This window comes from Artibeus jamaicensis, unplaced genomic scaffold (assembly GCF_021234435.1).
Source record: "Artibeus jamaicensis isolate MK-2021 breed Jamaican fruit bat unplaced genomic scaffold, CSHL_Jam_final contig_415, whole genome shotgun sequence".
NCBI classification, from domain to species: domain Eukaryota; kingdom Metazoa; phylum Chordata; class Mammalia; order Chiroptera; family Phyllostomidae; genus Artibeus; species Artibeus jamaicensis.
The window spans coordinates 34560632-34588080 of NW_026521823.1; the positions used below are offsets into that span (position 1 = coordinate 34560632).

General features: G+C 48.3%; 2 protein-coding genes and 1 pseudogene across 9 annotated transcripts in view; 1 reads left to right on the top strand and 2 right to left on the bottom strand.

Moving 5' to 3' along the window:
• The window catches only part of DZIP1 (DAZ interacting zinc finger protein 1), a 47229-nt gene extending 31994 nt beyond the window's left edge, over window positions 1-15235 (bottom strand). For 6 of the 8 annotated variants that reach the window (XM_053665624.1, XM_037132481.2, XM_053665622.1 and 3 more), the window contains exons 1-8: window positions 14963-15235; window positions 14245-14342; window positions 13662-13885; window positions 12615-12887; window positions 11943-12500; window positions 6993-7077; window positions 4107-4231; window positions 1298-1459 (exon numbers count right to left, since the gene is read on the bottom strand). In XM_053665624.1, the coding sequence (XP_053521599.1) occupies window positions 1298-1459; window positions 4107-4231; window positions 6993-7077; window positions 11943-12500; window positions 12615-12650 (966 nt within the window). In that variant the 5' untranslated portion in view covers window positions 12651-12887; window positions 13662-13885; window positions 14245-14342; window positions 14963-15235. Of the gene's footprint in view, window positions 1-1297; window positions 1460-4106; window positions 4232-6992; window positions 7078-11942; window positions 12501-12614; window positions 12909-13661; window positions 13886-14244; window positions 14343-14962 lie in introns of those variants that run through there. The other 2 variants (XM_053665621.1, XM_053665620.1) reach the window with 2 other exon arrangements.
• Window positions 15236-18834: 3599 nt separating this feature from the next.
• On the bottom strand, window positions 18835-21336 carry LOC119039678 (atos homolog protein B-like; annotated as a pseudogene).
• Window positions 21337-25015: 3679 nt separating this feature from the next.
• The window catches only part of DNAJC3 (DnaJ heat shock protein family (Hsp40) member C3), a 42335-nt gene continuing 39901 nt past the window's right edge, over window positions 25016-27449 (top strand). Inside the window, exon 1 of the mRNA XM_037132443.2 lies at window positions 25016-25246. Coding sequence (XP_036988338.1) covers window positions 25165-25246 — 82 coding nt within the window. The 5' untranslated portion in view covers window positions 25016-25164. The remainder of the gene's footprint in view (window positions 25247-27449) is intronic.

The window sequence follows — 27449 nt, forward strand, 5'->3', positions numbered from 1 at the left end:
GGAAAGGTAAGATGGGAAAACTGAACCCGCCGCAGGAAGGCGCCTGAAGGAATCTCTACAGAAAAGACACAATGAGCCAACCACTGTTACTGCCCTTTTTCCCCCCAGCAAATTACAACATACAGGAAAGATGGAACATCCATTTCACCTTCACCAGTTGTTAACCCTGTGCCCATACAGATATGATGAGGGCTGTCAAACTTTTCCTCTGAAGAGCCAGATAGCAAACATTTTTGGTCTGGGGACACGGATAGGGTCTTGGTCACAACCCCTCGACTCTCTGGGTCCAGCACAAAAGCACCACGGACAAAGTGTAAAGCAGAGAGCATGGCTGTGTTCCCCAAAACTTGACTTGTGCACACTGAAATGTGAACTTCCTATCATTTTCCTGTGTCGTGAAAGTCTTCTTTGGACTTTTTTCAACCATTGAACAGTGGAAAAACCTTTGCTAGCTCACGCACCACACAAAAACCAGGGGCGTGCTGGATTCGGTTCCCAGGTCATGGTTTGCTCACCCTTATGGGAGTGTTCGAGGCATTTCAGAGAAGGATCTTAGCAGCATCCCCCAAATATCCCTCTATTTTAGTTCATAAAACCTGCCGGCCCCTAGAGGGAGCTCAAGGATCGTCCCTTGCCTCCCGCATTTCTATTGACTAAGGGTGGGTTAGCACTGAGCTGTCCAGGAGGCTCAGGTAATTCTTAGCTAAATGATAGTGGCCACTGACTGAAGAAGGCACTTGCAGAAGATGAAGGTCCCAGCCCAGCGAGGTGTATCCCTGTCATCCACGCATGTAACCAGGGCTGTGTGCAGCAAGGATGCTCCCACGGGAAACGGGGCCCATTTGGCCAAATCCTGCCTGCTCCAGACCCGCCTTCCTTAGCAGTTAGCCTGGCAGAGGTTCTCGCTCCGTCTTTCTGGGTCAGCTTCCTTTCCCTCCCACATGGGTGATCTGTGTCAGCCTTTCCTAGAAATTCCCTAAACTCAGGGAATAGTGTATGGTTTAAGATTTTCTAACCCTAACCAGCTAATGAGAGAGGGACCCTCTTCTACCAACCGACCAAACGTACCAAGCGTTCTGCACTAGGGCTTGGGGACAAAGCTCCCACTCTCAAAGAAGCAGCTTTTCTGATTTGCTGCATGCCTTCTGCATGCTTCCAGCGACCTCAGGACACATGGGGAGGGGCCAGGGCACCATAAAGGGACTTCTGCATTGAGTGGCCATCATGCCATTCTAATGCCACCTCTCAAGGCAGCAGCTCCGCCAGCACAATAAGGACTCCTCCGTTTAATACTTACATATTCCAATGCTAAATTCTTGGAGGTCAATTCTTGAAACTCCTTCTTAAACATTTCCTTGAATTTCTCCATTTCGTCAACCAACTTCTCCCTTTCTTCCTCTTTCCACCTATGAAATAACTTCAGAAGTTCTTCCTCTTTTGTTTTCTGCAATTCATACTCCTGAAATCATTTTAAAACATGGCTTCAACAGTTCTGATATGAAGCAAATAGGTCAAATGTTACATCAGTGGGTATAGCTTCGCCTCAAATGTATCAGCTGGCACTGCACGGCCCAGTAAGGCTCACCATAACACCTCATATAATGGCAGCTCTGTGCACAACGATTTTTATGAACCAAAGGCAACACGTATCCTAAATCTTTAAAGTACAAATGCAGAGGCTCAATGCGTCCAGAGTTCTGTGATCTGTGAACTTGTCGAATAGACATGTAATAATACGGAAACTGTAAATACACTTTAATAGGAGGAGTCTGTTGAGCCTTTTTTGATCACGTATCAATGTTGGCATCCACTGACTACGCGATCTGGTTAAATGCACACTGGTGGTTCAGCAAGAGAGACCACGTGTTAGGCCACAAAGTGATTCTCGATGAACTTTAAAAGGCTGAAATCATGCAAAGCCTATTCTTCAGCCACAGTGGAGTAAAGCCAGAGATCACTAACAGAAGTAAAAGTGGAAAATGAAAATACACAGTGACTGAAGAACACATTCTTAAACTAACAGGTCAAAGGAAAACTCACTATGGGTCATTAGAAAATACCTGGAGATGAATGAAAATTAAAATACAACACACCAAAAAAGGAAAGCAGCCAATCAGGGCCCAGAGGGAAATTTAGAGCTAAAAATGCCTATGTTAACAAAGAAAGATCGAGAGAGACAAACGGGGTCCTTCTAAAATAGTAAAGGGTTCAATTCATCACAAAGATACAAGAATTATAAATACTTACACAGCCGAGATTGGAGCGCCTAAATATATAAAGCAATTTATTTTATTAACAGGACAAAAAGGAGAAATAAAGAGCAATACAATAACAGGGGACTTTAATACCCTACTCTTGATACTGGACAGATCATCCAGACAAAAAAAATCAATGAAGAAAAACAGGATCTGGCCCTGGCTGGTGTGGCTCAGTGGATTGAGCGCAGGCCTATGAACCAAGGGGTCCTGGTTTGATTCCCGGTCAGGGCACATGCCTGGGTTGCAGGCTGGGTCCCTAGTGGGGGATGTGAGAGAGGCAGCCACACATTGGTGTTTCTCTCCCTTTCTCCCTCCCTTCCCCATCCTCTAAAAATAGATAAATAAAATCTTTAAAAAAAAAACAGGATTTCAACAACACTATAGATCGGTAATTTTCAACCTTTTTCATCTCTGGCACATATAAATGAAGGATGAAATTTCTGTGGCACACCAAAAAAATGTATTTTTTGCCAATCTGATCAAATAATAGGTATAATTATGATTCATTCACACTGGATGGCTACTGTAGTGTTGGCTGTTGTCATTTTTTTAAATTTGACAATCTAAGGGACAAGAGGCCAGTGCCCCTGGTCACACAGTCAGTCAGGTGCTGCATGTTTTCGAAACTCCTGAGGCACACCTGTGGGAAGTCACTGCTGCAGGTCAAACGAACCTACAGACGTGCACAGGACGTCCTCCCAACAGCAGGGGACACACGGGACATTCCCCGGGACAGACCACATGTTAGGTCACCAGACACGACTTTGTCTTAACGTCCAGCATCTTTGCCGACCACAATAATATGAAACTAGAAACAACAAGTGCCCAGGAGGACGACTGGAAAATTCACAAATACGTGAAAATTAAACAACACAATCCTGGACAACCAATGGGTCAGAGAAGAAACTGAAATGAAAATAAAAAATATCTTGAGACAAACAAAAACGGAAATACATGTACTAACGTACGGGACGCAGCAAAAGCAGTTCTAAGAAAGTGTAACAGCTACAAACACCTCCATTAAGAAAGAAATTGCAGAGACAACCTAACATCACACCCGAAATAGCTGCAAGGACGAACTAAGCCCAAAGTTAGCAGAGGGATGGAAATAATAAAGATTAGGGCAGAAATCAATAAAATACAGCATGGGAAAATAACAGAGAAGATCAACAAACCTCAGAGTTGATTTTTTTGAAAAGATAAACAGAATTGAGAAACCTTTAACTAGACTGACCAAGAAAGAGAGAAAAATTCAAATAAAATGATGAATGAAAAAGGAGACATTACAACTGATACCACAGAGTTACAAAGGACCGTAACAGACTACCAGGAACAATTACCACATTTTTGGACTATACGACACATACCCCCAAATTTGGGAGGAAAGAGGGGGGTGCGTCTTATAGTCTGAATGTAGCCTACATGGCTAGTAAATGTAGTTTATGTTTACACTGGTGAAATAGTATGTTATTTATGTCATTAAATACTTTACCACATTTTTTGCTTCAGAAAATTTTTTTCCTATTTTTCTCCTCTAAAATCTAGGTGTGTCTTACAGTCCGGTGCGTCTTATAGTCCTAAAAACATGGTATATGCCAACATATTCGACACTCTAAAAGAAATGAATCAAGTCCTAGAAACATACCTACCAAGACTGAATCACAAAGAAATAGGAAATCTGAAGAGACCAGTTAAGGAAGGAGTAAGGAAATGGAACCGGTGATCAACAACCTCCCATCAGAGAGAAGCCCAGGGCCAGATGGCTTCACTGGCGAATCCTACCGAACGTTTAAAAGAAAGGAACGCCATCCTCCCCAGCATCGGCTGTTCCGCGAGTGGGTGTCTTACCTCTGCGACTCTGAGCGCGTGGGCGTGCTGGGACGCCTCCAACTGAGACTTGGTGAGCTGCAGCTGCTCCTTCAACAGGTCGACCTCCTTCTGCAGCGTATCGGTCTGCTCCTTTCTCTTATACTCTGGGGCAACAGAAACACTGAGTTAAACTATGGAACCTGTGCTTACGAAACCTACCTGAAAACTCACGGGGCCGAGTGCTATTGGTAAGACAGAGGACACTGCTCTTACTTGGGGCGTTACAGTTTTTTATGCCACACGAGCCAAGTTTTGCTCCGTAGCGTTGATTCGTGGCCTGTTGTATTACTGGGCATTGAATGATTTTCAGCAGATTCTTTCAGCTACTGTTTTGAGGTCGGACTATTCCACAGAGGTGGTGTGGGAGCCCATTCGGGGAGCAACACCGGTGACAAGGTGACAAGGAGTTAATCCTGGGCCCTTCATCAAGATAGGGAAGCACTGGCTTCTGCTTCAGACGCCACCGCCTTGAAATCTCTGTGGTCACCACCCCTGCGCTCTCACCGAGCCCCCCTGAGGACCCCGTCCGTGCTAAGGCAGGCAGAGGCCGGCCCTGGGAATGCCAGCTCGGGCGGAGACCTGCCGACAAGGCGAAAACGCGGTGCGGAAAAGCTGTAAGAGGAAGCAACCAGCGAAGGGAGGAATAGTTATGTACATGTACTTACATGCAGATGCACACATGACTGAATGGATATACATGTGTCTGTGAGTGTAGACATGAAAGGTATGGAAACCAAAGTAGAAAGGTCAGAATCTCAGAGATGATCTGAAGAAATAATACTCATTTCAGAGCGTGAAGGGCTCTCTGAAACGAGTATGGATAGAATAGGGTACTGAAACAGAAGAGAGAGAAAGTCAGTTTCACACTGAAGAATGGTAGAATTATTAAAATAGTTCATCTTCCCAGTTTCTCCAATATATCACTAAACCGTATCGGTAGTCCATGGCTTATAAATGGAATTTCATGCTGTTCACATGGTTTACACAAAGCTCAGCTGTTTCCTAAATAAATCTATTTACCTGAAATAGGCAGAAATGGAAACAGATTGGCCCAAAAGGGAGGGGAAAGCAGGCACCGAGGAGCAAGCTAGAGGTACGCAAGTCCAGACACTACAACTACGCAAGATCGTAAGGAGACTTTCTGGGGAGTAGGGCAGCGACCTGCGCGATGCTCTGATATTCTCATGGAGAGGCAGACCTCGCGTTCCTTACTTCTGAGAACACTGAAGTCCCAGGAAACCTGCTTCCTCCATAAGCCACACCCTTCCCCTCTCCTGCTTCTTTAGCTTCTCCCTCCACACACTGGTTAATTCCCATCAGCACCCAAACCCATCCGAGAATCTGCCACAGCAAACAAGACAGACATGGCCCCTCCACCCCCCCGTTCCCCTCCAGGTCATGCCTCATGTCTCTGCTCTCCTTCCAAGAAAACGAAGTAAAAGTCTGTTATGGACATGAGCACTTGCTCGCCGGATTCTCGGCTCAGCTCACTCCAGCCAGGCTTCTGTCCCCACCAGTCCACCGAAGCTGCTACGTCTAGGCCACCAAGAGCCAATCCTCATCCTTCGTCTTAGTCTGTGTCTCAGGAACATTCGACAGCACTGACCACTGTTTCCTTTCTGAAACCCTGATGTCCCTCGGTGGCCATGACAACACACTCCACAGGTTCCCCTCCTGCCTCCGGGCTGTTCCTAACCCAGCTGCCCCTCCAGAGCTCCGAGTGTTGGGAGAGCCTTGAGGCGGGCCCTTAGCTATCTTCTCCGTCTAGTTGACCTCACCTAGCCACTCCACTAACAACTGCCAGGTGTGTTTCTCTAGCCTGGGCCTCCACCTTGACCTCCAGACCTCCAGCCTCTCCATGAGTGTGGCAGTGGTATGTGTGACTGAAGTTCACCCGTGGACAACACAAACTCTCCATTCTCCTTCCTCCCTCAAGCTGCTCCGTGCCCCTAGGTTTCCCGCCACTGCTGTTCACCCAGCCGTATATAGTCAAAAACCTAGGACCGTCCTGGCTTCATCCTTTCCTCTCACGCTGAGTCACATCCCTGTGGCTCTGTGTCTGGAACACACTCTTCATCTTCACTTCTCCCATCCTCCCCAGTACCCTCCTGCTCCAGCTGCCATCTTCTCTCACCTGGGCTACTCTTGCGGGCTCCTCACTCTTCCACCTGCTCCCACCATTGCCCCCACAGTCTATTCTCCACCAACAGGTGGAGGGCTCATTCTGAGGTACAAATCGGATGGTGCCCCCTACCTCGGAACCTCCGGGGGCTTCCCATGACACTTACAAGAACTCCCACATTCCTGCCCAGGGTGCGCAAGGCCCCATGGGACCTGGCTCCCTCCTCTCTGGCATCACCAGGCATCGCTGCCTTGCTCACTCCGCTCTGCCGACCTTCTGTCTGGTTCTCAAACACACCGTCCTGTCTGCCTCACCCTCACAGCCTGCACACCCCTCGCCCGGGATACTCATTTCTCCGATTTTCCCCAGACTGGGCCCTCCTTATCATTCTCATATCCCTTACTCAGAGAAGTCTTTGCTGATGGCCCAAAGTCACTGTCCACCCCCCCACCCCCAACTCTCCTGATATATCTGCCCCACTTTAAAAGAATCATTCATTTAACTGTACTTCCTCAGCCCCTCCTATGCCAATGTAAGACCCATTAGAATGCAGGACTCAGTCCCCTTCCCCTGGGGCTGTATCCCCAGCGCCTGGTGCAGTGCCCGGCACATAGTAGGGGCTCCATATTTACTTCCTAAATGGACAAGGACAGCGAGACTTTCTTTTAGAAGGATTGAGAAGTGCATGGGACCATGTCTCCCTTGGAAAAAGAGACAAAGTTACCGGGAAGAACGCGACTCACCAAGGTGAGCGTCCTCGGGGTGGCGGCGCTGCAGGTGGCTGTGCAGGAAGGCTTGGTTCATGAAGGCCTTGTCGCAGAAACGGCACTGCAAAGAGGGGAGCAGCCAGTCAGCGCGCCTGCCGCGAGCGTCCCTCCACCTCCTTCCACTTGAAAATCCCGCACCCGAAGCACTGTGTCCTGCAGGCTTTCCCCTCAACGACACCATCCAGGCAAGGGATTCAGAAAGCGTGGCTGAGAAGACGCAGAAAACTCGGGCGTTCTTCCCACACTGGGCGGAAGGCAGTGGAAACTATGACTCGGGAGCTCAAGGGGCCCATCCGGGTGCTTTCTGGAGCCCTCGGTGCTGTTCCCAGGAGCCTGGCGGCGCCCAGCCTCCCACCAACTTGTCAGGACACCCCGGCAATGCTGGTCTTCCTCCTGTCTCTCTAGACGGCCCCCTGCCTGAGCCTCCCCCGGCCCTTCCCGGGACTGACTCCTGTTGGCATTCAGGATGTCGGGTTTATGAAGCATTTTCCACACTGGGGAGTGATGGTGGCCTGTCCTCAACCAGCTCTTCGAGGACCACCCGTCTGCCAGTCACTGTCCCAGCCAATTGTGTAATTTTCATCACTGTGCCCTCACCAGTCAGCAATTACGTCGTCACATTTACTCACGTCACCTGCTTGTGGTGTCCTGCCTGACCCCTTGGGTTCCTGAGGGCACTAACTCTTGCCTGTCTTATTCACAGCTTTGTCCCCAGAGCCGGGCATTAATAAATCGTTAAGCAGATGCTTAGAAATATCTGGCCTCCTTAAATAAATTTACTGGGGAAAAAAAAACCATCAACTCCACCAAATCTCTCTTTTTCACTTAAACACTGATTCCAAATGTAAACAAAAACTCAACTTGTTTCATCTATATCCTCATGCCTGGATTATTCTGACGTAAATCTCGGATATATTTCATTTGTCAATATTTCAGAATTTATCGCTAAAAGGACTTTAACATAATTGTAATATTGTTATTCTACCTTCTAACATGTGAACATTAATTCCTTAGTAGCAACAAATATCAAACCATTTGGTTTCTTCCCCCACCCCTATATTTCACACATTGTCTTAGGAAAAAAAATTATACTTTGTTTTGGGTCAGGATCTAAATAAAGCCAAATTTTGCAATTGATTGTTATGTTCCTTAATTCTCGTTCAGTCTATAGCTTGCCCCTCCACCTCTCTTTTTCCCTCCCAGTCCTTTGGCTGAAGAAACTGTACACGTCCTGCAGAATTTCTCTCTGTTTGGGTTCTTCTGTCTCATCTTCATTGTGCTATTGACACATCCTTCTGTTCATGCCCTGCCTTATTCCTAGTGTAACTTCATCAGAACTACAGGTTCTGGTGTCCCAGAAAACTAACGTTATGGTCTATTTCTTGACACTGCATTTCCGAGAAACTTTAAGGAATCTCTGTGGCGTTCTCTGCACGTGGGGCCTGTCTGACTGCCTCCCAACACTTCAGAGGCTGCCCACGCCCACTCAGACGCCAGTGTGAGCTCGAGGGCTAAGCCCAGCCCCCGGGGAAAGGAAATGATGAGAAACCCTAAATGTAACTTTTAATTTCTAAAAAAATTAAAAAAAACAACTTTTAACTAATTGCATAATACAGGAGATTCATGAGCTCAGGGTAAGAAGGGGTTCCTATTCCAAAAACTAAAGACTGACATTTTGACTACATCAAAACGGAAAAACTTCTGCATGACAAAAAAACCCACCAGAACAAATCTAAGAGATTTACAGTTTCTGGATTGGCATGTAGGGAGCGTGAAAATCGCCACTGCATCCTAACAACAAGTCAGAAGCTCAACAGACTGGAGAGTCAACTCTCCTTGGATCTGTAACAGAGGGGAGGACATCAGGCACACCACTGCCCCAAGCTTGGGGAGACTGGGAGTCACCACGTAGCACTGCAGAGACCCACCAGCAAACCTCCCCCAACAGGCACCAGTACAGGGTAGCAAGACCTAATTTGTCACTGACAAATGGATGGAGCTCAGAGTGGATGGTCTGGGAGTTAAAAACTCCAGTGGAGAGGAGAGCTTTCAACTTCATAAAGGCTATTGACAAAACCCAACATGTCCAGTGCACCTACTGGGAGCTAAGTCCTCTCACACGGTTCTCTTTTTAAATTTCCACAGCCACCGCTTTAGCAAGAAATCGAAGCTCAGGAAAATTAAGTTACAGCATTATCATTGCATATTTTAGCCTACATTTCTTTGACTGCAAAATGCACGCCTTCTCTACTGCTCAATGCTCGCCTCCCACTCCAAGGGGCCGACCCATTGGAAACAGTAACAGAAAGTACCTGACAGATTCCCAAATCTGCCTGTGTTGCTGGAGCATGGAGAGGAATCTGAGTCCTCCAGCTACGAAAACGAAAGGTCTTCTTAGAATGAGTCTCAGTGCTGTGCGCCGACTATTCTTAGCAACAGTCTTTACCCCTCTCCCTGAATCACTGATTCCTGCAGCACTAGCAATGTGACCTCAGGCCTTCTTTTCTATACCCCTGCTATATGATGAGCTCCGGAGAAAGGTCTAAGGATTTGCAAAGAGATACAGGTAGTCCCGGCTCACTACTGGGAAGCCGATGCAGAAATCAACATCCACACGTCAGATGCTATTGACTGAACCTTCCTCGTGCTTTACACGTAACATCTGACGGATTCTTGGAACAACTTGAAAAGGTAGCTACTAGTAATATTCTCATCTTCCTGATGAGGAGACCGAGGTTTAGAAGTTAAATGACTTGCAGAGTGGGACAGCCAGGATTCAAAAACAGGCAGTTTACTCTGAAATCATCACCCAAAGTGCCCACGCTGCTCAGAGACTCCATAAAGAGACAATGTCACACCACGTAACAGAGGGCAGAGTGCCACAAGGTGTTGGAGAAGGTGGTCTGGTCCTTCCTACCTGTTCCCCGTCACACCTGCGCACCCCACTGTTACTCCGAGTCTGCTGAGTGGTCTGGAGGAGGCAGCTGCCACTCATTTCAGAAAACTGAATCATTACCTTGTTATCCTTGTGCAATTCAGGGGTGTCAAACTCATTTTCACTGGGGGCCACATCGGCCTCATGGTTGCCTTCAAAGGACAGGATGTAACTTTGGGACTGTGTAAATGGAACCGCTCCTTAACAGGGGCAAGGACCTCAGCGTTGCCATCGGGTAGAAACAGGTGCAGGGCAAATAAAACAAGGTGGAGGGCTGGTGGGCCTTGTGTTTGCCCCCTGTGTTCTACACGATTCACACTGGAAAATCCTGACTTACCAACTGCCATTTCTATGATAACCAAAAAATGAAAAAGTGTTTATAAGTTAAATTTTAAATTCGTATATGTTATAGGTTTTAACCGTTCCCTGGATTACTTTTTAAAATGTTTACATATACTCATTGTATTCGTTTATGAAGAGCCATTTCAGCACTATTTATACATATTTAGACTTTAAATAGCACTTCTAAAACAAATAGGCATTTAGCAACATCAAGTATGTTGACAGTTACACTTCAGGGTTGTGTACCCAAAGCTAAACCTGAAGCCTTTCCCAACGGCTCACTTCTTTTCAGACCCTTCTTTCAGCACAACTGTTAGGTGGGTCCTGAGCGCTGTTAACCCCACCGTTTTCTGCGCCACATGCCCAGTTCTCTGTATTCCCTGTGACCTGCATCCACTGAGACCTGTTAAGCCAGGGGTGTCCAACCTTTTGGCATCTCTGGGCCACAATGAAACAAGAAGAGTTGACTTGGGCCACACATTAAATACACAAACACTAATGAAAACTGATGAGCAAAAAAAAAAAAGGTCCATACATAATTTTCATGAGATCCTCCACCACAGATAAGCAAGAAAAAAAAAGCCTCACATAATAACCCTAATTATGCAGCGGCTCTTTCGACAATCTTTTAAAATCGTCCAGTAGATCCCAAGTTTGTGATCACTAATATGGAAAATGTACTTGTATAAGTAGTAAAACTTAGTATACAACTAAGTAACGTTTTAAGTAAATTTGTGATCTTGTGTTGGGCGGCATTCGTAGCCATCCTGGGCCACATACAGCCCGGCGGGTTGGACACCCTGTTTTAAGCCATATGTAGTGAAAGGACTAGAATGTGAGGGTGTGAAGTCAACCCTGCCAGTCTGTGCTTCCCTCAACATCCTTATCAAACACTGTCAAAATTTTCTGTGCTTCCTCTGCTTAACTGGTTAGAAAAGCTATACACAATGATTTCTGTTACATGAAAAAGTGACAATATTTATCTTGGGCTCAATTCCAACTCATAATAGTTAGAGATTAACAACAGAAAAGCAACACTTTTTTTCAATTTTTAAAATACTGTTGTTACATGAGTGATTTTTTTCTTAGGAAATACACACACTGAAATATTCGGGAATCTGCAAATGACTGTCAACTGGCTCTATAATATGTCCCAAAGGAAATAAAACAAATACGGGAAATGTTAATAACTGGTGACTTTGGTTGAAGGGTCTATGGAAGTTTTTTGCACTATTCTTGCCACTTTTCTGTAAATTTGTAAAGATTCTGAAATCTAAGAAACGAGAAAAACTGTAATCATTTCCGATCGCCTGGGGGCCCACCTGCATAGCAGCTTGTACATGGTTTCGTTTTCATTACAGGATGAGAAGGAAACATGTTCTCTAACCACCAGTACTTACAGGACTTAAATAAAGCACTGCAGAGACCGTTAATAGTTTAATCATTAATCCCAGGGCAGTCTACAGAAGGGAGCGAACCATGTCATCTGTGGGTTCAAGTTACTGTTTTGGTTAATTTAAGCATGCTGTTTCTTCTTATGACTGTGCAAATGTTAAAAACGAAACAATGACATAGAGCGCTCTCAGTATCCCAGTGGGAACTGAGGTCAGTTGGGGGTTATGAACTGCCATCGCCACGCAGCCACCCACCTGGTAATAGCTGGCTTTGGCCTCCATCATCATCTGCTGGGTGGAGATCATCTTCTTCCTGCGCTTACACTCTTCCTTGAGGAACTTGATCTCCCCAGCCTGCTTGGTGAGCAGCTCTTTGCTCTGCTCGCAGTTGGCCAGGCTCAGGCGCAGCCGCTCCTCCACGTTGTGCAGCTGCGAGGTGAGGAACTCCTGCGAGTGCATCAGGTACTCGATGGAGAGCTGCGCCAGGCGGATGAGCTTCAGCAGCACCGGGTCCACCCCCGACTGGCAGTGCGGGCACTTCTCGTCCTCCAGCTTGCAGAAGGTGATGTTCATGATGTTCTCCTGCAGCGTGAGCACGTCCACGGCGCCCGCGACCTTGTCCACGTCGATGGCGCTCAGCCGCCGCCAGTCCACACTCTCCAGCCGCGGCCGGAACTGGAAGAACGGCAGGGGGCCCGCAGCCGCGCCGGGCGGGAAGCAGGCCATGGCGGCCGCCCCAGCCGCGGCCCCCGCGGGGGCGTCGGGGCCCTCGAGACCGTTGGCCAGGGGGTAGTAGACCTGCTTGTGGAAGGGCTGCGGGAAGGAGACAAGGCGGGGGTGGAGCGGGAGCTGGGAGTCCCGTGCCCCCTCTCGCCGCCCCTAACGTGACATCGGCAGGCGGGTATCCCAGGTCTCGGCGTCTCTTACCATGCTCGGAAGCAAACCGGCCACCTCTGCCGGCATCGGAGGGCGCACGTCTCCTCTGCGGGGCCCGGGCTGCCTCCCGAACCGCTGCCGCCCCACCCCAGGCGAAGGCAAGGTCCCAGGAGGCGGCGGCAGCCGCAGCGGCCTCCACTCTGGGCGTTCAAGCCGTTGCTATGGCAGCGTCCCCAGACGCCCGGTCTGCGAGCCACGGGCCTGTGGCAACCGGGAGCAACAGGCTCGCCGGCCCCCCCGCGTGGTCAGCGTGCACCCAGGACCCTGTGGAACCAGAGGAGACCTCTTGGACGAGCCTGAGTAGACACCCCCCCACCCCCCCAGAGAGGTTAGAGAGGTTACCTCCTGAGTGCCTGCCTCTAGGGGCACCACCCTCCCTGGCTTTTGGGCAGGGCGAACCAGGTCCCTAAAGTGCTGGGATCCACATCCCTGGGACCTTTCAGTCCTAGATGCCATCCTCTGGGTATTCACTACTATGCTCGCTTTAGGTTTTGAGATCACAAATAACTATTCATTCTCCCTCTCTCTTTTTTATTAACATATAATTCAAAAAACATTAAGCTATGAAACTATGTAAAATTACATGGGATGGAGGTTGACTGGCTGCCAAAAGGCACAAAGACACAAAATATATTCTATATATTTTGATTGTTTTGTCGATTCCCTGAGTATTACATTTGACAAAATTTATCAAATAGCACGCTGAAAATTAAAGGTGTGTTTTGTATATGATATCTCAATACAGTTTTCAAAATTAAATTCATAATGTAGTTAATTCTATTGGACGGCAGGCTTTCTAAATTTCTTAGATGAAAAGTACTTTTTTAAATGGACTCTTTCTTCCTCTGTGGGTTGGCCACCCGAGTTAATTGTGTACTTCTGAGAAGTACTAATAGCAAAACACTTCCACAAATATTAAGTACTTTGTCCTTCCAAAAAGATGTATTTTCAAAATGTGAATGTAAAAAACAAAAATTACATGGAGGGGAATTTAACTATCAGCTTTATCATCAAGTTTTACAGGGCCCTGGTATCTACCTTACAAACTTGTGTGGCCGCTGCATTCTGGGGTTTTTTGTTTTTTGGAGAGGCCAACAAATTTCTAGCAGCAACTTATAGACCTCAGGCCTCTCATTCTTGGGGTCTTCTGAGGGTGGCCGGTGGCTCCCACAGAGATCAATGAGGTGAGGAAAAGCCAGACATTCCTCAATCCACCGGGGAGCCCCAGCTTGGACCAACCATCAGGAAAACTTTTGTCTTTCCTAACAGCCAAAGAACAGAAGAAAGAAAAATACAGTTCAGAATAACCATCAGCAAAGCTGTAACATCAAATATTTTTTTTTACCACTTTCCAGGTACTAACTAGATATAAGCTATCGTAAAAGCACCCAGAAAACCAGCATGCACTGTATGTGATTTCATAGGAACCATTCACCCAAATAACGTTTAATGGAACTTGGAGGGGGGGGGGCAAAGGGCTGTTATGGATTCACTGCAGTGGGCATAAAAGTCTTAAAGATCTAGATTTAAAATTTGAGTCTTCCATGCACTTGCTGCCTGACCTCTTAGAACTACTTGTTCCAGCCTTAGGCCTTCGCCGGAAAGGCGTCAGTATACCGACCTGGCGGTTCTGTGAACTGTGGGCTCCATCCACTGGGCTGCAGGATCAGCGGGAACAAGGGGCCGGCTCTCTCTTGCTCACCGTTATATCCGCAGCACCTAGCATGGGACAGGCAGGCAGAGGCCTTAATAATTTGCTGATGGACACGTTGAGAAAGATGACCAAATGAATTAGGCGTTTAAAGTAAATGTCAGCTCCCATCCTGTATCCCTCATTTTCTGTGCCTCTGGCCTGTTAGGGAGATTCGCCCGTGCCCTGGGACCAAGGCCTTGGAGCTGAACCTGGGAGGACTGTCCGCACTGCAGTCCGCGGAAGAGGCACGCGGGCTGGAGACACCCAGCTCTATTCACTGCCACCGCTCTGGCCCCGTGCGCCGCGGGGCTGGCTACTGTCGCCCCACGATCGAATCTCGTTCGCAAGATGGCCGGAACAGTAAAGAAGGGGGCACGCCTTCCCGTTCCCTCTGTCCCCATCCCCAGGCAGGGGCGCCAGCGGGGCGCACCGCGGGGCCGGCTCCCGAACCCGCAAAGACAAAGGCTGGAGGACGCGGGCGCCGGAGGCGCCGCCTCTTTGAAGGCAAATGGGAGAGGGGCTGCGGCAGCCACGCCAGCGGGGTCTGCAGAGCCTCCGCTCACAGACAGGGGAAGCGGGAGGAGGGCCCGGCTCGCGGGCGCCAAGATGCCCACGGGCGCCTGGCGCATCCCAGGCCTTGGCTCACCCCAGTTGCGCGCTCCTGGGCGGACGCCGGGCGCAGCAAGCAGATGGGGGCGTCGCTGGGGACCCCAGACCCCAGGCGCACTGCTAGTGCAGGCAGGCCGGTGGAGGCCGGGAGCAGCCAAGCGGGAAGACGCGAGCTCCTTCCAAGGAGCCAGCTCCTTCCGAGATGCAGGATGAAGCCTGTCTGGTCTAGACAAGTTGTGGCGCGGCAGGCCGCCTGGCGCTCCTCCGGGGCCCTCCCAGACTCTAGGCCGCTGGCGCCTCTGGATCCCCCACCCCCCTCCCGCCCCCCTCCCCTCCGCGATCCCTCTCCGGCTTCTTCTCTCGGCGTCCCAGCTGCTCTGGCAGCTGGGCGGGACCTTGCACATCAAGACTGCAGCTCTAAAATGCGCTCCTCCAATCCGGTGGTTGGTGCAGACACGTGGTGCTGGGGCCGCTCTTGCGGGTGGTGGGATCCTCTCCCCAAGACGGCTGTTCTAAGAGAAACCAGATTCACTCTAACCTTGAGGGTGGCCTGGCCTTCAGCCAGCTAATTTCACATGGGGGCTTTAGGTAAATTCACTACCAAGAAGAGACTCTTCTTTAATCGCAGACATCTGAAAATGCGAGAGACCGTGAAGAAGCTGTCTAATGCAGCCCTGCATTTGAGTGATGTGGAAAACGGAGTAGGCACTTTGCAAGCAAGGCCCACAAGGGTTTAAACCCACCTAGGTTTCCGCCTCTCTTCCGGTTATGCCCACTTTAGGAGGAGGCATGGATCTCCGTTGGTAGAAAGTTCCATAGGGCAGGGAGAAGAAGGTCAAGGGTCAAAAGTAGTGTGACCATTTTTTTTTTAACCTAAAATCAGAACATGTGGACAATGGGGCAAAATTCGGTATTTTAAAATAATGAGCAATCCAGAAAGTTTGCATTTTAACGACCATGAGGTTGAATCAGATTGAGACATTTAAATTCATCTTTTGTAAAATCATAGTGTTTACTGTAGCAAAAATTATTCTTCAATTTTTAAAAGTAACCACATGACCTGGCTGGGGTGGCACAGTGGATTGTGAACCGAAGAGTCTCAGGTCTGATTCTCGGTCAGAGCAGGTGCCTGGGTTGGGCCAGGTCCCCAGTTGGGGGCTTGGGAGAGGCAACATATTGATGTCTCTCTCACACACATATGTTTCTCTATGTCTTTCTCCCTCCCTTCTTCTCTATGAAAATAAAATCTTTTTTAAAAAAAGTAACTCCAGAATTTTTGCTGGATGGTAAAAGGTTGCTTGTGCCTTGCCCTGACTGTGTCAACTTTGTACCACACTTCATTTAGCAGGATTTGTCCAATAGAGCAATACCTCACTGAGTATTCAGGTTGAATTACATGCTTTAGTTTTCACTTGAAATCATTTGGCCTAGGGCAGCCTTAGTGGGATTTTTAAATCTGATTTTAAAGTGCTTAAATTTGAAAGAGACTCCAAGATCATTCTAAAGCTCCTCTAACATGGTATAACAAAGATTTCTAGATAGACAGTTCAGGCAGTGTGAAGTAGGTAAAGCTAATGCCCTTTGAGGTAAGGTGTGTGTGTGTATGTGATGATTGCTTATTTAACTCACCCAGATGGTGTTAAGGTAGTGATCTTCAACAGGTGTGCTGCAAGAACCTTTTAAAACATGCAATTCCAGACTATTTAGTCAAGGGCACTGACCTCTTTTTCCTTAGATTGTCAAATAAAAAAGAAAATGACAGCAGCCAACACAACAACAGCCATTGGTGTGAATGAATCAAAATTTATACCTATGTTTTTGTGAGGTCGGCAAAAATATATATTTTTTGGTGTGCTGCAGAATTTTAGTAACTAGTTCATGTGTGCCATGAACTGGAAAAGGTTGAGGATCACCGCACTAAGGCAAAGATAAGACTGCATTTGTTTTATGAATACCTTTCCCTATCCAAACCGATCTACAGCTAGACTTTAGTTACACAAGGATAAGGAGACTGCTCAAAATAGTTCAGCACGTGCATTTTCTTTCTTTTGGGTGTAAATATTTTGCTTTGCCCCTCAGTTTTCAAGGAAAGAACCTCTATAACGAATTCAGTGTTTTTTAAACTGACTTAATTGGGTGAAAAATTTGCCCACAGCTGAGTCAAGATGTACCGGCGCATCAGGCTGCCCTTGGAAGTCAGTCCTTGAAGTGACGGTAGCAGAGCCAATAGAAGAGCAGGTGAACTGATAAACACGACACAAAACACCTGGGGCAACGCCCAGGCCACCTGGGGCCCAGATAGAATCTCCTGAACTGCTGTTACAGTTTGGAACAAGTCCCCAAGGAAGGCATTCTGTGCTTGTCGAATTGCAAGAATCTGGGAAGTTGATCTATCCCAGTGTGTTCAAATATCCTTTTAAGTTCATTAAGAAAATGAAAATGTTCATTTTTTATGGAAGATCAAGTACAAAAAAATTGCAATGTGATTTACGAACCCAAATGAAGAAACACTCTCCCAAATACCTGGCCAATACTCATCAAAATTGTCAAAGTAAGCAAAGACAAGGAAAGACCGCGGTATTCTTTCCAATTAGGGGGAATTTAAGAAATGTAACAACTCATGATCTCGGATTTTCACTTTCTATTAAGGACACTATTATGGCAAATGTCAAAATTTTAATAAAATGTGATACCAAGAGTATTAAATATTTTATCGATATTATTTTCACAAATTGGGTAGTTGTATTATGGTATTGTAAGAGAATATTTTGTTTTTAGGAAATGCACACAAGTATTTAGGGGTACAGGGCATCATGCCTGCAACTTCCAAATAAAAGGGGGGGGAGAGAATGATAAAGCAAATACAGCAATGCAGCAAGTTGGGGACTAGATGAAGGGTCTAGGAAGGTATTTTGTCCTTGCTTTGTAACTTTTTCATAGCATACGTCAATAAATTTGTCTCATTTAAAGGAAGGCCAGAAGGAGGCAGTGTGGGTGTGTATGGCAGCTCCCTGAGGTTACTCAGCAGCCCCCCCCCGCCCCCCCGCCCTCCCCCGCAACGACCTTGGCCGTGTCCGCCTCCCCGTGGTAGACAAGGGGTGCTGCAGTCTCCACAACATCCTCAATCCAACCGACTGCACGGAGAATAGTATCCTTGTAACATTTAAGTGTCAACCTGTTAAAAGTTAGGAAAAACAAGCGACATGTGTAAAAACATTTCTTTTTAAATGACATTTTGATAATGAGATTAGCTAACTGTCATAAGTGGAGCTCTAGCGGAGGGGCGGTTAACCTCCGTGTGTGTATGTGTAGTCACGCTTTCTCACACACACACACACACCACACACACACAGGCTTGTGTACACACACACAAACATGTGCAACCTGCTTTCAGAGGGTAGGGGAAGGGCAAAAACTAGGGAAGGACCGGGGAAGTTGAGTGTGTGGGTAGTGACTCGGTCATTCCGGTGGTGACGGCCTCTCCGCCGTCAGCTGCAGGAAAGCAGTTCCTCCCCCACGGCTGCATCTTCCTAGGGGAATGGACATGAAGTGTCTGTAAAACGTGGTTTTGGTTGGAGCAATACGTGCCCGGGAAAGGAGGAGGAGCAATGCCAGTTGTCAGGTTTGGGCGGTTGCCAAGGCAGTCCAATCTGAATACATTGCCACTTAAAAATAAATAAAATAATAAGTGGCCCCTGCCCAGGACGGGGAGGCAACACGGGCACGACTTGCCTGGGGACTTGGGATGACCTCGGGGTGGCTTTGGTTCCTTCCCACTATCTAGGTGGCCCGGGAATCCCAGAGGAGGGGGCAGGCACAGAAAAACCAGAGGAGGGCAGACTGGTGAGGATCAGCCGCTTTAACTATCCAAACGATCCATTTGGGCTTAAGCACGGTGAGGACCTTAGTTCAAGCCTGAAGGGTCTCTAGCCGCCTCTCCACATATTTGCTTGGTCCAGGACAGAGCAGAATGGGCTGGTCCTTGGTCCACAAGGCACTGGCAATCAGACAAAGGTGAATGACATGGGTCTGTGAGGGGCCTGTAGTTTGTAGGAGAGCGGCGTCCAGTCCGGGCTCTGGTGGGAAGCAGGCAGATGTCTCCACGCTGACCCTAAGGAGCAGGAGCAGGACCTCTGGACCTGACGTGCAGCAAATAGCAGAGGAGTCAGTGGGTGGGGCTGGCATTTCCCTCCTCATCCACAGGCACCGAAAGGAGGCATTGACGCAAAAAGGTTGTGCGGGCAGCAGGCATGCTTGAGAAGTCAAAGGTCACGAGGAACATCTGCACCACAGTATAGCTGGGGATAAATAAGGTCACTTGTGTGATGTCCACCTTGACAGTAACCCTTCCTCTCCAGGGGGTTTATGTTGGGAACCCCCCCTGCCTGGTTTTGAGGAGCTGTAACCCCCTCCCCATGGCTAAGGCTGAGTGAGCAACCTTCAGACCATAAGCCACTAAGGAGACAAAGCTTATCTTCCTGGCAGGAGCGCCGCTTCTGCTCCTTTTTTCCATAACTGGCCCCCCAGTGCTTGATCAGTTAGCCAATGATGGGTAAGATTCCCTAAAGGGGGAATGACCTAAGGCAGGCATGATCACATGGAGGCCCCAGAAAAGGACTTGGGGGCTGTGGAGAAAGGGGGTGATGGACCCTCGCCCCTCGGCTTTGACGAAGCTTGACTTCCCTGACTCTGTGGGAAGTCTCCGAGAATTCCTTGGCTCTCTGCCTCCTCAGTCTGACTTAAGCCTGAAACAATGACAATGGGTGGTGCAGCCCTGTGCTGGAAAGGGCAGGCTCCCCAGGTGATCAGGCCTGAGAAAGGATATGTAAAATCCTGTGAAACCTGCTTTGTTAAGAATGCTCTTAGTTAAATGATAAAGGTCAGAGCAGGAAATGAGTTTGTTTTCCAAAGTTTTGTAGCCTTTTAGCTGATAGACCCTGACTCAGTAGAAACCCTAATAGTTCTTTGTGTACTATCTACTGTTTACTGCCTGACAATGATTAAATAAGTTGCACCTGAACTCCTGTGCAAAAAAACCCAATAAAAGCCTGTCTAGGCAAGGGTCAGCGGGCTCCTCACTTGAGAGAGTGGCCGGCCCCCTTTTTCTCCACAAGACTCCGTCGTCCGTGTGAACTTGTCTTGATTTCCATCCATGACGCCGTGGGCACTGCAGGCCAGTGCACAGGTCAATGATACCCAGGAAGGGGGCCGGGGCATTTGGCTCAGAAACATCAGAGAAGGAGACAGGGACAGACATGTAACATGCTGAGGGCAGTAGGGTCCACGAGCTCCAGTTTCTCCCACAAAGCCCTCAGCATGGCCAGATGGTGCGGAACACCCTCAAAGCAATGAATGATTCTTCAAAGTTGCCGATCAGGGTACAGCTGATGGTGAAGGTAGGTGAACAGGGCAGGCACTGGTAGGGCTCAGCCGGTCTGGCGCTTCCAGAGGCTTTGAAGGAAGCTCAGCTTCAGGCCACGGGCACCTTTCCGTCGCTGCCCCCCAGGATTCCTGTCTGGTGGGTCCAGCACAGGTTCCTTGGTCCAGGCAGCAGGTGGCTCCAGAGGGTGTGGCTTTGACATCAGAACTGTTGGCAGCAGAAGGGTGACCCAGAGTTCCCCGGTGCCTCTGAGCAGCTGGCCCCCCTTCCTCAGAGCTGACATCCAGGGCTTCTTCGGCAGGAAGCAGCCTTGGCAGGGCAGGGGCCTGGAGGTCCGGGGCCAGAGGGTGTGTGCTCAGGTTTGTGCCCATCGGCAATGCCAGGGGACTCCCTGGGCCAGGGGCTGTTCCCGCGGCCCACCCCAGCCACTGGGCTCTTACCCCTATTTGTGAAAGACTATGCAAATCAGTGTCAAGTGTGTGCAGCTGGCCTAGGGGAGCTCACCCTGGGGACTTTTCCAGAGGCCTCTGTCCCCCTGGATCTGGGGAATCCCAGTCTCTGGTGTGCAAAGGATTACAGGAAGCATTCGATGGGGTGCAGGGGGCACTCTGGACCCTTGAAGTCCAAGGTGAGGTGTGTTAGAGAACACACAGGCTGTGAGGGCAGAAATGCTGGTTGGGCACACCCAGCCCCAGCCCCAGCCCCAGCTCCTCTGGGCCTAATACCCCACAGTAGATGGTTCTTCAGGAGGTTGTCCCTCTCTGGCCCCCAAGCCCAGGGACCTTCTTCAGTTCCCAGGGACCTTCAGTAAGCGGAAATGACCATTTCAAGGCCCTGTGAGGGTTGGAGGCACCAGCTGGAGAGGAAAGGTTGTGGTTACCTGGTAGACCCCAGGGGATGGGGCCCCTCCTCCTGGGCCCCAGGTAGCCCACAGGCAGGCCACCCTGGAGAGCTCCCTGCCTGACTGCAGGCTGCGACCAGCCACCCTCCGGTGCTGAGGGTATTGATGGCTCTGCCTGCATGTGGCACATGAAGTCCCTTCTGGGTGGGGGTGGGGGCTCCCCTCACAGCCTTCATCCTGGGCCTGGAGATATCCCAGTGAAGAGGCTATAAGCCTGGCTGAGTGTTCCCTCTTCCTGACTGATTCCGTGCTCTCCTAGCTTGGAGTCTGGTCCATGAACCCTGCACTGGCAAGGTGACTGCCACCATTCTCTGCAGCTGCTGGCCTCAGTTGGATCCCCACTCCAAGCTGGCCCTGCCTCAGTGGTCATTGCCCTGGGCCCTTCCATCCTCTCAAATCCCCAGTCCTCCATGACATGGACCCTCAACCCAGACAAAGATGAACCTTTTATATTTTATGTCCTCTTGCTAGTTTTTTCCAGAGCCTAAACAGCTATCAAAAAAATTTTAGGCTAGCCCCGGCTGGTGTGGCTCAGTGGATTGAGCACCAGCCTCCAAACTGAGAGATCGCCGGGTAGATTCCCAGTCTGGGCCCATGCCTGAGTTTCGGGCCAGGTCCCTAGTTGGGGGAGAACAAGAGGCAACCAACTGATTATCTCTCACTCATCCATGTTTCTCTCCCTTCCCCTCTCTCTAAAAACAAATAAAATCTAGAAAGAACATTTTAGGCTATACCTTTGTATAGTAATTAAAGAGTAATTAACTGAATGAAGGTAGCCTGGTGACTCCTTGGTCCTACTCCCGTCTATCCCCATTTATTAGCACTGAAACATTTATTAGCACATGGCATTTGTTTGCTCCTCCCCATTCACCTGGCCTACTGCAATGGCCTCTTAACTGAGCACACTGCTCACCCCTCTACAGTGTACTCTTCGTACAGTAGTCAGACTGACCTCTTTTAAATCTAAATCCAATAATGCCAGACTTCTGCTTAAAATCCTCTGATGACTTCCTGTTCTTACAAGAATAAGTTTAGAACTCCCTTTTAATAGCCTAGTATGCATTCTGAGAAGTTCTTTAGCTCTGCTTTTATTGTTGAGACCAGAATCATAGGCAGGATTCTGGTGGCGATTCATGGTCTAGCCTTATTTATCTACAAAATTCTGTCCTCACTAGATTCAGCATTTTCTTGGCAATCTTTACCACAGTACATCATTTTGGATGATGTCTTCACTGATTCCTTGTGGACATTAAAATCACCTGCTGTTTTTGTTATTAACATCACCTGTGGACATTAACATCATCTGCTGTTTTGTCATTTAACATCACCTGTGATGTCAAACGGGCAAGGGCAAACCAAATAAATAAAATCCTAAGGAATTCCTGAAGAGAAACTTCTTCCATTAGTCTGTTAGAAGGAAGAGTAACATTTGTATAGCACTTTATAATTTATAAGAAGCTTTACACTACATGATATGTCAAAACAAATCTTTGAGGCAATCAGGATCATACTCACTTTACAGATAAAGGTAATGTTAGACATGGGTGAGAAATAGAGGTGGGAGGAACAGGTGACCTGATTCAGGTGCCCTTATTTGATGCTGCACTTACAGGCAGGCTGAGTCTGGACCAACTGCAGCCCTGGAGGAAGGCGAGAGTGAGGTTTTTAAAAGAAAAAGTGGGGAGGCTTTTGGGGGGGATGGGGAAGAATTAGTCTCTTGTTTTTCTGGGAGGGTGCCTCAGGGTTTCAGGATGTGAGCTGGGACAGTGAGTTAGGTAAAGGGCCAGGCTGACCACCAGTCATTGCGGCTGGCACCAGATGTCTACTGTGCAAGGTGGGAGTTTTGATGAAGCCTCAGGCTATCAACTGAGTACAGATAACTGAGTTACGAGCAGTCCAGCGGGTTGAAAAACTGGCCTGACTGGGTCCTGAGCAATCTGCTGGGTTGGGAAACTGGCCTTTTTCAGGTAATTTAGGTAAGAACCACGGTATGGGATTACATTTCTTGGATGTGAATCTTCGGCATTTCACATTATATTATACTGCTTTCCACCACAACTAATCAGGGACTTGGGTTGTTGTGTTCCCCCCCCCGCCCCCAAACCATTTCCTTTGCACCAGTTCCCTTTGGAATAGAAGGCTTTCTGCTTTTACTTTCCTTCCTGTAGCTTCAAAAAATTACAAATCCACTATTGCTATAGGGTCGGCCAAAAGTTCATTTGGTTTTTTTCTCTTACGATGTCTTTGGTAAAGCTTGGTTGTCTTTAGCTTCATTTGAAATAATTTTGTTAGATTGTATTGTAACAGTTGTTATACCAGCGAGTGTTTATAACATCACAATCGGTGGATTTTTGTGTAGCCATTTTAATATTGAAAATGGAAGAAAATATGCAACACTTTCAGCATATTATGCTTTATTATTTCAAAAAAGGTAAAAATGCAACTGGAACACAAGACTAGATTTGTGCAGTGTATGGAGAAGGTGTTATGACATACTGAATGTGTCAAAAGTGGTTTTCGAAGTTTTGTGCTGGAGATTTCTCGGTAGGTAGACTAGCCGAAGTTGATAGAGATCAAATTGAGACATTGAGAACAATCAATGGTATGCCATATCACACTCAAAATATTCAAATCAATGAAGTTATTGGTGAAAATGGAAATGTGTCCTTTATGGAAAAAACTAAGCGGACTTTTTCGCCCACCCGATATTACTAATTCAGGAGTTCTTCTAAAGTGTGAATTAGCACCGAGGTTGTCACTACAACCGACTCACTGGTCAAGTTTGCACTTGACAATGCTTAACACAGAAAAGCTTCACTGTTTTACCCCATGTAAAAAGCCACTGGTGTCTACTGGGTGTGTTGGAAACTCCGGATAAAGTGGCTGAGAACAGACATAATGCCAAATTAAGTAACTTCAACTTTATCTTGTTCCAGTTGTTATCTCTTGTGGATACTCTTCTGATGAGCTCAAGACACAAAAATCCCTTGTAACAGGTGATTTTTTTTTTTGTAGGTGATGTTGGACACACTCTCAGGAGCACCATGCTCTCTTAGCTGCCGTACCTCCCTAGTTTCGTCTTTGCAGACTCTTCAAGGATTCTGCCATCTTTTGTGGACACGTTGGTCCACTGGAGGGTTGGAGTGGGGCTCACGAAGGGTTCCCAAAATTCCAAGCCATTCTCATTCAGTGGCTTAGGTCACTAGTGTACCTCTCTAGTTGTCCCTGAACTACTTCGGCCTCTATCAGCTCACTCATGTCCTCCTGACCTTATCGCAAGCTTTTCAATTCAGTCTGTATTTGCTCCCAGACCCTCTGTGGCACCCAGCAGGCCCTGTGCTTCCTCGTGTCTAACCGCCCATTGCGAGACCTCAATTTCAGAGGCTTTAAAGCTCCCCTCCGCCTTCTCACCCCGGACCCCGCGGCTCTACCTTCCTCTCCAAACAGTACACCGGAAAACCTGGCCTGCTGACACCCTCCCCTTGCTAACCTAACACGCGGAGATCAACCCAAAAAGACTCACAGCCCGCGCGCATGCGGACTCCTCCGCCGCTGCCACCCAGCCCCACCAGCCACCTCCCTCTCCCCGCCGCCCGCCCCAGGCGGTTTGAAGGTGCCTGACAGCTCCGCTGCGGGCAGCACGCAGTCTCGTCCCGTGCTTCCACGTTATCCTATCAGAGGCGGGGCGGGGCGATGGGCTCCGCAGCCTATCAGCGCGAACCACGACCCTGACGGGCCCAGTGGAGGGGCGCCTGGGAAGACAGCCACTGGACGGTGGCGGCGCCTGGGCGTAGCGTGGCCGGGCCCCGCCCACCGCTGCCTTCCTCCGCTGGGCGCCAGCTGCCGCAGAGGCCTGAGCGAGCGCCGACTTCGGACGGGTGCAGCTGCAGTCTGAGCGCCGGCGGGGGTCTGGTGGGCCCGCTCTCTTGTTTTGGTTGCTGCCACCGCGCCCTTGGACATGGTGGCCCCTGGCTCTGTGACCAGCCGACTGGGCTCGGTGTTCCCCTTCTTGCTTGTCCTAGTGGACTTGCAGTATGAGGGTAAGTCGGGCTCTGCCCCAGCGAGAGGAGTGGGCTCCGGGGTCAGGTCTCCTGTCACTTCCCCGCGCCCGGGCGCGAGTCCCCGGCCGTGGGCGAGAGCGGGACTGAGCGTCTCCGCTGGGGCCTGAGCCGGCTTCGGGGTGGGCCGGTCCATGGTTCCCCCGGTTCCGGGTTTGTTTGGGGAAGAAGTGCCGGGACCGGACCGTGGGGCACAGTGCCAGAAAAGGGGACCTGGAGTGTAGAGCCGCTCAGAAGGGGTCCGAGAGTAGGGAACGGGCCAGCGACTTCTGGGGCGTCCTGGGACCGTGCGACTTGAGCAGCAGTCCTGTTCGGCCTCGCTTGGGACCCTGGCTTGGCGACTGGGCACACTCTCGGGCAGTGGCGATGGGAGGAGAAGGTAAAGTAGCCAAAGTCGAGGCTTCTTTCACTCTGGATTCCGAGGGTGGCGGGAGGAAGTATGTCCCGTTGAGTGAAGGGGACAATGTTGACTGTTAAAAGTGAGTTTTCCATCATATTATTAGATTGTGTCTTGTATAGATGTTGTTAGGTTGGTGCGTTTAGGAACCGGTGCTGGAATTAAGCTCCCGGAGGGTAAGGCACAAAGTTTGTGGTTTTACAGCTCCTAGCGTGATATCGTTCAATTTAGGCTGGCTTTCCTTTTACAAGTTTTCTGGAGTGGGGGTGGGGGAGGAGGTGGGGAAAAGGTCCCCTTAAGAAGATAAGAACATTTGCATTTTGCTTCAGGAGCACAGATTGGATTGTTGGCTACTCTAACAGAACAGCAAAAATAGAGAGCTGTCTCCTATTCGATGTCAGCCCTGTAAGAATGAAAGCTGGAAGTGCCAGTTGAACTAATGCTCCTAGCTTGGTTACTGTGAAAAATAATGGAGTATAATGACACACTGAATAAATACACGGATCTATTTTCATTCTCATGAAAAGGGCTGGTAGTTAAGGAGGTAAAACGAAATATTTTAATATGAGACTTAATATTAGGCAAGAGGGAGTGAGGATCTGAAGCTGGGAGTTGTTTCTGGTAAAATACCCTTCTAAACTTAAAAAAAAAAGGAATACTTCCCAGTTTTTAGATTCCATGCATGGCAATGGTTTGTTTATTTTTATTGTTTTGGCTCCCTCAGTGACTATATATTTTTTTGAACCAAAAACCAGAACATGTATCAGGACAACATCGGGATGGAGAATTTGGCATTGAGGCTGCCCTAGAAAATCTACGGAATTTGAATTTGAATGCCAGGACCACATTAATATGGTCATGTATTCCAGTTCTCTAATGCTAACCCCCATCCTCCTCAAATGTAGCATTTATGTCCAGTTACCATTTATGACTTATTTTGGCCACTTAAGAGAAAGTTGTCTACATCCTGTTTAATGCCAGTCATTTTAAGTTGCAAAAGGTGCACACTTTTGTATGACTTGCTTTTCCCACTAGCTTTTGGATTACCTTTTTAGAATTACTGTTCTGTATATGACTCTGTAGGACGCTAACACTTCATTTCCATCCCGTGATATTTTCTGTGAGAACAAACCTCGTTGGAATGCTTTTCTGTATAGGAAGCATTGGTGACATTTGTTAAACAAGTGCCAGAGTACTGCTTTTATAAAGTAGCAGGACTTGGTACAGGTGGTATGGAAGAAAGGAAAAGGATCTTAAATTTATTGAAGGTCTGCTGTGTGCCAGCCACCTTTCTGTAAGGGATCTCTTATTTATGGAGGAGCTATGTGACACTATTCCTATTTTACAGATGAAGAAACTGAGGCTCCGAGTTTAATGAACATGCGTAAGTCACATAGCCGTTAACTCCAAGATCCTTAAGTTGAATTCAAGTTATTTGACTCTAAAGCTTTTCCGTGTATAGGCTGGAGATAGAAGTTAGTGGTTGACAGCATCACATGGGCCCCATTGTTTGTAAGTGGTGGCAGCTGAGAAAAATCAATTTTTTTGCTTGTTTACTGCCAGCGGTAATGAACAAGAAGGTGATTTCCTAGGATGTTTAATACAGCGGTTCTCAACCTTGAGTGTGCATGAAGCTGTCACCCTAGATGGCTTTTAAAAACAGAGTTCAGGTCGCCACTCCCAGAGTTTCTGATTCAGTAGGTCTAGGTTTGCTGAAATTCTGCATTTAAAAAAAAAATCACTGAGGAGAATAACTGGTATAGTAAATAAGTTATATAGAGGAGTTAA